The sequence below is a fragment of the Macaca mulatta genome, chromosome 8 (genome assembly GCF_049350105.2).
Source record: "Macaca mulatta isolate MMU2019108-1 chromosome 8, T2T-MMU8v2.0, whole genome shotgun sequence".
Classification (NCBI taxonomy): Eukaryota; Metazoa; Chordata; class Mammalia; order Primates; family Cercopithecidae; genus Macaca; species Macaca mulatta.
Genome location: NC_133413.1, coordinates 77,561,961 through 77,574,178, shown reverse-complemented (window position 1 = coordinate 77,574,178; position 12,218 = coordinate 77,561,961). Strand labels below are relative to the sequence as shown.

The 12,218-nt window shown below is 41.8% G+C and overlaps 1 protein-coding gene and 1 long non-coding RNA gene across 2 annotated transcripts in view; one reads left to right on the top strand and one right to left on the bottom strand.

Annotated features, from left to right (window-relative positions):
- Positions 1–5,146, bottom strand: part of MCMDC2 (minichromosome maintenance domain containing 2) — a 52,709-nt gene extending 47,563 nt beyond the window's left edge. The window contains exons 1-4 of the mRNA XM_015145491.3: positions 5,087–5,146; positions 1,678–1,870; positions 1,456–1,586; positions 1,322–1,381 (exon numbers count right to left, since the gene is read on the bottom strand). Coding sequence (XP_015000977.3) covers positions 1,322–1,381; positions 1,456–1,586; positions 1,678–1,771 — 285 coding nt within the window. The 5' untranslated portion in view covers positions 1,772–1,870; positions 5,087–5,146. The remainder of the gene's footprint in view (positions 1–1,321; positions 1,382–1,455; positions 1,587–1,677; positions 1,871–5,086) is intronic.
- LOC144330802 (uncharacterized) overlaps positions 1–12,218 on the top strand; it is a 47,213-nt gene that overhangs the window by 21,087 nt on the left and 13,908 nt on the right. The window lies entirely within an intron of this gene.

The window sequence follows — 12,218 nt, the reverse complement described above, 5'->3', positions numbered from 1 at the left end:
AATAAAATAGCCCTACAAGGAAGCAATTAGATAAATCAAGATTATATAACATAGGACAATTAGTTTCTTCAAAAAGTTAATGGTCTAAAAAGGGAGGGAGAGGAAATGGCTCTAGACTGAAAGAGACTTAGTGAGATGTAAGAACAAATTATAATGTGTGAACTTTGTTTTGGTCCTGATTTGGAACAAACCTACTGTAAGATATTCTTGAAACAATTGGGCAAATTTAAATGTAAACTGGACTTTAGATAATATCAAGGAATTATTGTTACTTGTGTAGGGGTGATAACATTCTGGTTACATAACAAAAATGTCCACAGCCGGGCATGGTGGCTCATGCCTGTAATGCCAGCACTTTGGGAGGCCGAGGCGGGTGGATCACCTGAGGTTGGGAGTTCGAGACCAGTCTGACCAACATGGAGAAACCCCGTCTCCACTAAAAATACAAAATTAGTCAGGCGTGGTGGCATATGCCTGTAATCCCAGCTACTTGGGAGGCTGAGGCAGGAGAATTGCTTGAACCCGGGAGGTGCAGGTTGTAGTTAGTCGAGATAGCGCCATTGCACTCCAGGCTGGGCAACAAGAGTGAAACTCCTTCTCAAAAAAAGAAAAAAGAAAAATGTCCATAATTTTTACAGGTTGATACTAAAGTATGTAGAGATAAAATAATAGAATGCCTGGGATTTGCTTTAAAATATTTCAGAAAAAAAATTCATGATGCAGGTATGAAAAAATATTATAATATTGAATCTGAGTTGAGTGGTAGATACATGAAGGTTCACTGTATTATTCCCTTTACTTTTGGGTATGTTTGAAAAGTTTTATTATACAAGTGTTTAATGTTGGCCAGGCGTGGTTGCTCACACCCGTAATCCCAGCACTTCAGGAGGCCAATGTGGGCGGATCATGGGGTCAGGAGTTTGAGACCAGCCTGGCCAACATGGTGAAACCGCGTCTTCACTAAAAATAAAAATATTAGCTGAGCGTGGTGGCGGGCACCTGTAATCCCAGCTACTCGGGAGGCTGAGGCAGAAGAATTGTTTGAACCTAGGAGGCAGAGGCTGCAGTGAGCCGAGATTGCACCACTGCACTCCAGCCTGGTGACAGAGCGAGACTCCATCTCAAAAAAAAAAAAAAAAGTGTTTAATGTTATAAGGGATAATATGAGAAATAAAGATGCATATGTAAGATATTCTATTGAACTTTGAAAAACATGTACTATCCTTTTTAAAAAAAAGTCTATGAATATAAAAATACCTTTTTACAGTCATCATGTGAATTTGTACCTGAGATTGCTTAGTTAAATTTAACTAAAACTTACTTGTGTTTCAGTCTGCAATTGTCCAATTAATGAGAGAGTCTTAACAGCAATAAAACAGACCTGTGATTTCAAACAAACAAAAAAAGTTACCAAAAATTCCGTGTGGCACAAAATTATTTCTTTTTTTGACTTACTGATTGAAAAACTTCAGCTGCTTTTAAAGGTTGGTGTAAAATGTGATTTCCAAGCTCAGCATCTAATTCAACAACATCAGAGGGATTTATTAAAATTTTGAATCGATAGACAGCATAGCTTTGTTTTGAATCTGTGAAAATATACAAATGTAAAAGTCAGGATAGCTATGTGTAGGAGTTTATTTGAAAGTTTTAAAAATTACTCACTTTTGCTGAACGTACCATTGTAGTACTTGCAATCATCTATAAACTTTTGGAGGCCTCCACTTCTGTCAAGATAGATGAGGGCCGCCTCTTTCATTTTTAGATTTGACATTTTCTCCTGGTTAATGACTCGTCTCTATTTCTAATTGATTAAACCACAATTGTTGGTAAAAGCTACAGATGGCGAAACTCATAGAAGGGATGTGAAAACCTAGAAATAAAATTAATTTTATTTTTGAAAATCTCTAATAAGACTTCACAAATTATTAAAGTTGACAGTGAACTAAAACTAGGCAAAACTTCCAACTTAAAAACATTCCTACCCAAAGAAAAACAAAACGTTGCTTTCTTTTGCCAAATAACTTTTTTTTCTTTTTTTTTTTTTTTTTTTTGAGATGGAGTCTCGCTCTGTCACCCAGGCTGTAGTGCAGTGGCGTGATCTCAGTTCACTGCAACCTCTGCCTCCCAGATTCAAGCGATTCTCCTGCCTTAGCCTCCCAAGTAGCTGGGACTACAGGTGTGTGCCACTACACCTGGCTAAGTTTTTGTATTTTTAGTAGAGACGGGGTTTCATTGTGTTAGCCAGGATGGTCTCGATCTCCTGACCTCATGATCCGCCGGCCTCAGCCTCCCAAAGTGCTGGGATTACAGGTGTGAGCCACTGCACCCAGCCCAAATAACATTTTTATCCAGATTGTTATGAGATCCTTCACAAGACTGAAAACTTAAAAACAGGAACCTCAAATGTCTCTTAACAGAGGTGCTCCCAAAAATGTTTGAGATAAACAATATCTGATGATGAGGGTCCTTTGCAGGTGTTGTTTAAAAAATGAAACTGGTAAAAGTTGTTTTATAAATTCAATCTAAGTAACAAAATATAGTAGAATGAGTATTAACCTGGGAAACCTGAGAACTTGGTTCTAGATCCAGCATATTTCCTGATTGCTATGGGGAAATCATCTGACCTCTCTTGGCTCAGTATCTTAATCCGCAGGAAACGAAAGTGTTGTATCAGATGATTAAAGTCCCCTCCAATTTTAAATCTTATGTTAGTGACCAACATAAAACATTAAACCACAGTAATGAGTAAAGAATGGAATATGTGAAATTCATTGAAAGACAGCAAATACTAACCGGAAACAATATATGTCAGTAGTTGTAACAGGTGCTAGAAATAAAATGATTAATAGGTGCTAAAAATAAAATGATTAAGATTGGATCCTGCCTTTCAAGAAGTTGCTAGGCAGAGATAGAGAAGTCAGAAATAATGACTAATACATTATTCACTCATTACCAGTTTTTTTTTTGTTTGTTTGTCTGTTTTTGTGAGATGGAGTCTCACTCTGTCGCCTGGGCTGGAGTGCAGTGGCAGGTACCATGTTGGCTCACTCCAATCTCCACCCCTTGGGTTCAAACGATTCTCTTGCTTCAGTCTCACAAGTAGTTGGGATTACAGCCACGTGTCACCTGGCCCAGCTAATTTTTGTATTTTTAGTGGAGACGGGTTTCACCATGTTGGCCAGGTTGGTCTCGAACTCCTGACCTCAAGTGATCTGCCCGCCTTGGCCTCCCAAAGTGCTGGGATTACAGGTGTGAGCCACCGCACCCGGCCTCATTACCAAATATTTATTTGGCTACTACTATAGGTTGGATACTAGATTGTCCTAGGCACTAAGGATACTAAGATGAGTAAAACGTGGTCCCTATCCTTCAGAAAGAGTTCAGTGAGAGAAGACATATATGTAAACAGTTACATGGCAATTTAAGTGCTGTAATAGAAATATGAATATACCAGGTAGCATGAAAGGAACAACATATACGAAATATTTCACAAAATTTGGGGTCATCCTTGTATATGTGTCATAACATTTTCTATTAAGACATTTTCATTGAAGACGGTGGGGTCATAGAGAAGAAGCTATGAATTCTGCTTTAAGGTGACATTTGATAGATGACTATTTCACTAATTGGAGGAGAGGTGAAGAGAAAGAGTTTCAGAGATAGAGGTCACCTCCCACCCCCACTATCAGTTTTACACTACTGGATCCACACACCCATTACGTGGAGTTCGGCTACTTTCCAAAGAAAACTAATTGAGACTGTCTTTTTCACTACAACATAGAAGTGAAACTTTAGCGTTTATTTCTCTGTGGCCATAGGTACAATGATCTCAAAATGTGTGTTGTGTTCAGAACATCACATCTTTGCTGCACTAGAACATTAGGTTTCTGGGGTGAAATGAAGGGAGACTATTGGTAATTAAATGGTTGGGTGAGGCCAGATTATGCACGCTTTTGAAGATTATACAGGCAAAGAGAAGCCATCAAAGTTTTTTTTTAAGGGTGGGGAGTATTATAGTCAGACTTTTTTTGTGTGTGACAGGGTCTCACTATGTTGCCCAGGTTGGAGTGCAGTGGTGTGATCTCAGCTTGCCGCAGCCTTTACCTACCGGGCTCAAGCTATCCTCCCTTCTCTGCCTGGGACTACAGGCATGCGCCACCACATCCAGATAATTTTTAATTTTGTTATAGAGATGGGGTCTTACTATGTTGCCCAGGCTGGTCTCCAACTCGTGGGTAGCTGTCTCGTCCTCCTAAAGTGCTGGGATTACAGGTATGAGCCACTAGGCCTAGCCCATAGTCAGATTTTTATTTTGGAAACCTGTGCCTGCTGCCAATGTAGAAAGTAGGTTGGAATAGCGGGAGAGCTGATAATCAGTTTCTACCTATTGGGATATATTCCTACAAAATGGATGACCTGATTCAGGGCATTAGGAACGAAATAGAATGGGGGAGATCGATTCCAGAATTTTAAAGATTGCACACTGGACCTGGTGATCAGTCTACAATACGGAGAAGGGTAATCGAAAGCTGTGGGGTTTTAATATGTGTATGGGTGGATGCTGCTGCTCTAATAGAAATACGGAGCCCAAGGAGAAGCGTAAGGACATGAGGAAAAGTTCCCTTGAGATATTCTGACTTTGAGGACCCTTGGGATTCCCTGATAGATGTAAGCAGGAACGGGCCACAAATCAGGGCCTGGCTTTCGGTAGCATCAAAAGAGTTACAGCTAAGTCTGGGTGTCAGTGCGTAAAGCGGAGGCCCTGGGGAGTGGACGCGTTTTCACGGAAGCAGATTAAGTCGGGAAAAGACATAGAAGCCTGTGGAAAAGCGTTAAGTGAGAGAACAGGGATAAAATTCTAATTCCCTGTCTTCCCTTAGTCTAACGAACACCGAGTGTTGCTGCACGCGGATTGTCTTCTCTCCGTGCCCTGTCAGCACCCGGATGAACTGGTGAGGGGAAGATGGCAGGAAAACGCTTCACACCAAAGCGGATGAAAGCGAGTCCAGACTCATGAGGTCCCCTCCCAGTGACAGCGGCGACCTCGAGTTAGGGGGACCCCAGCGCTGTAGTGCTTTTCACCCACCTTGACTCCCACCGAGCGCGGCAGCGGTTGCTCGCCGCCTGCGGCGTGGGCGGAGCGGAGCTCTAGCGCGCATGCGCCCATATACCAGCTGTGGGCGGCTTGCGCGGGGCTTGCCGGGACCGCCCGCGCTCTCCAGTCAGCAGGGGAACTAGCCGGGCTTCTTTCCCTACGTTTTAACTTCTTCACTCTTACTCCCTCCCAGCGAAGCAAAGAAAAGATAGGGCTACGTTTGGTTTTTGTTATCTCAGGCCAATGGTGTTGATGTTTAAAAAATTCAAAACCCAGCTTCAGGGAATGCAAAATGTCTAGTCACTTTGGAAGACATTCCAGTATTCCCTCAAACGACTCAACATAAAGTTACCCTATGATCCAGCAGTTCAAGTCCTAGGTATTTATAAATACACCCAAGATAATTGAAAACATATGTTCACACAGAAACTTCTACACGAATGTTCATAGTATTATTCACAGTAGCCCCAAAGTGGAAATATGAATGCCCATCACCGATCAATGGATAACTGTGGTGTAGCCATACAATGGAATGGTTTTGGCCATAAAACGGGATGAGACACTAATACATGCTGCAACATGGATGAACCTGGCAAACACTATGTAAAGTGGAAGAAGTCAGATACAAAAGGCCATATGTTGTGTAATTTCGTTTATATGAGATGTCCAGAATAGGCGAATCTATAAAGAGAGAAAGCAAATTTGTGGTTTCCCAGAGATTGGTTGAGAATGCAGAATGATTGCTAATGCTTATGGGATTTCTTGTTCTTTTTAAATTGTGGTGAAATATACATAAAATAAACAATTTTAAACATCCTAAAGTGTACAGTTACACTACCTACGTTCACACTGTGCACTCATCACCACTATCTGTAGAACCGTTTTCATTGTCCCAAACTGAAACTCCATATACATTAAATAACTCCCCATTCTTCTCTTCCTCATCCCCTGGCAACCATCATTTTTTGCCTCCTTGAATTCGGCTACTCCAGGTACCTCATGTAAATAGAATCATACAGTATTTGTCCATTTGTGATGGGCTTATTTCACTTTGCCGAACTTCTTCCAGTTTCATCCATGTTGTAGCATGTTAGTTTCTTCCTTTTTAAGGCTGAATAATATTCCATTGTGTGTGTACCATATTTTTTTGTTGTTCATGAATTCACATGGGTTTTTTTTTTTAGAAGTGATGGAAATGATCTAAAATTGATTGTGGTGATAGTTGCACAACTCTGAATCTACTGAAAGCCAGTTAACTGTATATTTTAAATCGATGAATTGTACAGTACTTAAATTAAATATTACTGAAGTTGGCCAGGTGCGGTGGCTCACGCCTATAATCCCAGCACTTTGGGAGGCCAAGGTGGGTGGATCACTTGAAGTCGGGAGTTGGACACCAGCCTGGACAACATGGTGAAACCCCATCTCTACTAAAAATACAAAAATTAACCAGGTGTGGTGGTGCGCACTTGTAATCCCAGCTACTCGGGATTAATACTATTAGCAGGCAGGAGAATTACTTGAACCCGGGAGGCAGAAGTTGCAGTGAGCAGATATCACACCACTGCACTCCAACCTAGGCGATAGAGCCAGACCTAGTCTCAAAAACAAACAAACAAAAAACAAAAAAAAAAAAACCCACAAACTTAATGAAACTGTTACCAAAAAACCCCAAACCCTTAAATTGTGCCTGCTTCTCCACCATTAGTATTCCTTTTTTTTTTTTTTTTTTGAGACAAGTCTTGCTCAGTCGCCCAGGCTGGAGTGCACCGAGGTGGTGCGATCTCGGCTCACTCCAAGCTCCGCCTCCCGGGTTCACGCCATTCTCCTGCCTCAGCCTCCGGAGTAACTGGGACTACAGGCGCCCGCCACCACGCCCGGCTAATTTTTTGCATTTTTAGTAGAGACGGGGTTTCACCGTTAGCCAGGTTGATCTCGATCTCCTGACCTCGTAATCCGCCCGTCTCGGCCTCCCAAAGTGCTGGGATTACAGGCGTGAGCCACCACGCCCGGTCCCCCCACTTTTTTTTTTTTTTTTTGAGACAAGGTCTACCTCTGTCACAGGACTGGGGTGCAGGGGCCCAATCAGGGCTCACTGCAGTCTCAATCTCCTGGCTCAAGTGATCCTCTCACCTCAGCCTCCCAAGTAGCTGAGACTACAACCGTGCCTGGCAAACTTTTAAATTTTTTTTTGTAGAGACAGGGGTCTCATTTTGTTTCCCATGCTGGTCTCAAACTCCTGGGCTCAAGCAATCATCCACCTCAGTCTCCCGAAGTGCTGGGATTACAGGCATGAGCCATCGCGCCCAGCCTGGACCTTTAGTGTCCTTGATACAGTTATCAACTCTGTTCCATTGCATTGGGTTGGATCATTTACCATGAAAAAGTAATTGCGTTCATCCCTTTTCATATATAATAGGGGTGGCAAAACATCTCAGAGTTTGTCTGGGAGAATATAATCTATTTTAGTTGTGAGATAAAATATGTTTTAGGAGTAGAAATCCATTTACAACAACAAGGAGGATGTTCAAATTGTCTTGCACTACAATTCTGTGATAAAAACTACAATTTTATATGGGAATAGGCTATGGTCTGGTGATGGCCATTGCATTTTAAAGTAGAATAAATTCTTCTAGAAGGTATCTATATATTTTAAAGTTTTTTTGAGATGGAGTCACGCTGTGTTGCCCAGGTTGGAGTGCAGTGGCATGATCTCTGCCTCCTGGGTCCAAGCAATTTTCGTGCCTCAGCCTCCCAGGTAGCTGGGATTACAGGCACATGCCACCACGCCTGGCTAATTTTTGAATTTCTAGTAAAGTTGGGGTTTCACTATGTTGGCCAGGCTGGTCTTGAACTCCTGACCTCAGGTGAACTGCCTGCCTCAGCCTCCCAAAGTGGTGGGATTACAGGTATGAGCCACTGCATCCGGATATTTTAAAGTTTTAATTTTAATCAGTTCATAGCATAACATTGTTCATTTCTGCACCAGAGTAATAGTTTTATATCAACCAAGTCCAGCAAAATCTTCTAATAGATTTTTATGTATTTAATACATCCTATAAAATATCTGCACAGTCAGGCGTGATGGCATGCATGCACCTGTAGTCCCAGCTACTAGGGAGACTGACTGGGAAGTTGCAGTGCATTATGATTGTACCACTGGACTCTGGCCTAGGTAACAAAGTGAGACTCTTAGAAAAAAAAAATCTGTTAGGCCTAAAATCGGAATTTAAAACCTTAAGAATTCAGCACATTTTTTACATTGCAAACTCTCTGAAAATGATAGTGATATCTAGAGTCAAAATGCCATTGTTGCTTATTGCTACATACTTACAGTACTTTATTCTTACAAAACATCACTAAACAGCAGAAACAAGTTACATGCAATCTGATAAAATGGCTCAAATATTAAGGTGGTAGAATTATGAATTATTTTTACTTTTGCCTTTAATATAGTTTTTTTTGCCTTTTAGTATTTTTCATTGAGGTATAATTAATATGCAGCAAAATGAACGGCTCTTACATATTGTCTTATGAGTTTTTGAGTTTTGAGAAATACAAACCTTTTATTTTGTATTTTTTGTTTTTATTTTATTATTATTATTATTATTTTGAGACGGAGTTTTGCTCTTGTCTCCCAGGTTAGAGTGCGATGGTGTGACCTCGTCTCACTGCAACCTCCGCCTCCCAGGTTCAAGCGATTCTCCTGCCTCACCCTCCTGAGTAGCTGGGATTATAGGCGCCTGCCACCATACCTGGCTGATTTTTGTATTTTTAGTAGAGACGGAGTGTCCCCATGTTGGCCTGGCTGGTCTCGAACTCCTGACCTCAGGTGATCCACCCGCCTTGGCCTCCCAAAGTGTTGGGGTTACAGGCGTGAGCCACCACACCGGGCCAATTTTTTATTTTTAAATTTTTTTTCAAAGCTTTCTTTTAATTTTAATTTTTAAATTTTATTTTTGCCATGACATGTTTTCATCTGATAATTTAAAAAAATATTTTTAGACACAGTCTCATTCTGTCACCCAGCCTGGAATGCAGTGGTGCCATCTCAGCTCACTGCAACCTTCGTCTCCTGGGCTCAAGGGATCCTCCCACTTCAGCCTCTGCAATAGCTGGGACTAACCACACCTGACTTACCAGGTATTTTAAAGGATGTATTAAATACAGAAAAATCTATTAGAAGATCCTTCTGCCTCAGCCTCCCGAGTAGCTGGGACAACAGGTGTGCACCACCACACCCAGCTAATTTTTTTTTGTATTTTTTGTAGACAGGGTCTCACCATGTTGCCCTGCTGGTCTTGAACTCCTGGGCTCAAGCAACCTGCCCATCTCAGCCTCCCAAAGTGCTAGGATTGCAGGTGTGAGCCATCACACCCAGCCAGCCTTGTAATATATGTTAAAATCAGGTAATGATGCCTCCAGCTTTGTTTTTTTTTTTCTTTTTTTTGTTTTTTGGAGATGGGATCTTGCACCGTCACCCAGGCTGGAGTGCAGTGGAGTGATCACAACTCACTGCAGCCTTGGACTCCCAGGTTCAAGCGATCCTCCCACCTCAGCCTCCCAAGAAGCTGGGATTACTGGCACATGCCACCATGCCTGGCTAGTTTTTAAAATTTTTTGTAGAGATGGAGTCTCTCTTCATTGCCATGGGCTCAAGTCTTCTTCCTGCCTTGGGCTCGCAAAGTGCTGGGGTTAACAGGTGTGAGCCACCCAGCCAAGCTTTGCTCTTTTTGCTCAGGCTTTCTTTGGCAATTCAGGCTCTTTTTTGGTTCCATATGAATTTTAGGATAGCTTTTCTAATTCTGGTAAGAATTGCATTCAATCTATAGGTTGCTTTGGGCATCATGGTCATTTTAATGATATTAATTCTTCTGATCCATGATCCATGAGATGTTTTTCCATTTGTGTCATATTCAATTTCTTTCATCAGTGTTTTCCAGTTTTCCTTGTAGAGATCTTTCACCCCCTTATTTAAATTTATTCCTAGGTGTTTTTTGGTTGTTGCTGCTGCTTTGTTGCTATTGTAAATGGAACTGCCTTCTTACTTGCTTTCTCAGCTAGATCATTATTGGTGTATAAAAATGCTACTGGCCGGGTGTGGTGGCTCATGCCTGTAATCCCAACAGTTTGGGAGGCCAAGGCAGGTGGATCACCTGAAGTCAGGAGTTCAAGACAAGCCTGGCCAACATGGTGAAACCCTGTCTCTACTAAAAATACAAAAATTAGCCGGTCGTGGTGGCGGTCGCCTGTAATCCCAGCTACTTGGGAGGCTGAGGCAGGAGAATCACTTAAACCTAGGAGGTGGAGGTTGTAGTGAGCTGAGATTGCGCCACTGCACTTCAGCCTGGGCAACAGAGTGAGGCTCTGGCTTAAAAAAAAAAAAAAAAAGCTACTGATTTTAGTATGTTGATTTTGTATCCTGCAATTTTATGGAATTCATTTATCAAACCTAAGAGTTTTGGGGTGGAGTCTTTTACTTTCTCTCTTTTTCTTTTTTTTCTTTTTCTTTCTTTTTTTTTTTTTTTTTGAGACAGGGTCTCACTCTGCAGCCCAGGTTGGAGTGCATTGGTGGTGCAATCACAGCTCACTGCAACCTCGACCTTCTGGGCTCAAGCAATCCTCTCACCTCTGCTTCCCAAGTAGCTGGGACTACAGATGTGTACCAACATGTCTGGATAATTTTTTAATTTTTTTGTAGAGACAGGGTTTCACCATGTTAGCCAGGCTGGTCTTCAACTCCTGGACTCAAGTGACCTGCCTGCCTTGGCCTCCTAAAGTGCTGGGATTACAGACATGAGCCACTGTGCATGGCCAGGTTTTCCTAGATATAGGATCAGGCCAGGTGTGGTGGTTCATGCCTGTAATCCCAACATTTTGGGAGGCTGAGGAGGGAGGACTGCTTGAGGTCAGGAGTTCGAGACCAGACTGGGCAACATAGGAATACCTCATCTCTACTAAAAATGAAGTTAGCCAGGCATGACTGGCTATATGATAAACTACAGGTGTGTGCCTGTAGTCCCAGCTACTTGAGAGGCTGAGGTGGGAGCATCACTTGAGCCTGGGAGATTGAGCTATAGCAAACCGTGATTGCACTACTGCACTTCAGCCTGGGCATGAGGGCAAGACTATGTCTCAAAAGAAAAAAAAAAATCATCAGTGAAGAGGGTCAATTTAACTTTTTTTTTTTTTTTTTTTTTTTTTGAGACAGTCTCGCTGTCACCCGGGCTGCAGTGTAGTGGTGCCATCTCAGCTCACTGCAACCTCTGCCTCCCTCCTGGGTTCAAGCGATTATCCTGCCTCCGCCTCCCTAATAGCTGGTATTACAAGCACCCGCCACTACGACTAGCTAATTTTTGTATTTTAGTAGAGATGGGGTTTCCCCATGTTGGCCAGGCTGGTTTCAAATTCCTGACCTCAAGCAATCCACCTGCCTCAGCCTCCCAAAGTGCTGGGATTACAGGTGTGAGCCACTGCGCCCAGCTTAACTTACTCTTTTCCAACTTGCATGCTTTTTCTTTCTCTTGCCTGATGGCTCTGGCTATGACTTCCAGAACTAAGTCAAATAGAAGTAGTGAAAATGGGTGTCCTTGTATTGTTCCAGTTCTTAGAGAAAAGGCTTTCAACTTTTTCCATTTATTATATTACCTCTGGGTTTATCATATATGGCCTTTATTATTTTTAGGTATATTCCTTCTATGCCTTGTTTTGTTGAGGGTTTTTATGACAAAGGGATGTTGAATTTTATGAAATGCTTTTTCTCCAACTATTGAGATGATCATGTGTTTTCTCCATTCTGTTAATGTGATGTATCATGTGTATTGATTTGCATATGTTGAACCATCCTTGCATCTGTTACATATACTTGACATAGGATCAAGTATAAATCCTAGTTGATTGTGGTGTATTATCATTTTGATTTGGCTGTGATTCTATTTAGTCATAAGCTTTTTTTGTTGGGAGACTTTTTGTTACTGATTCAATCTTGCTACTCATTACTGGTCCATTCAGGTATTCCATTTCTTCCTGATTCAATCTTGGTAGGTTTTATGTTTCCAGGAATTTATCCACTTCTCAGTTTTCTTTTTTTTTTTTTTTTGAGACAGAGTCTCGCTGTGTCACC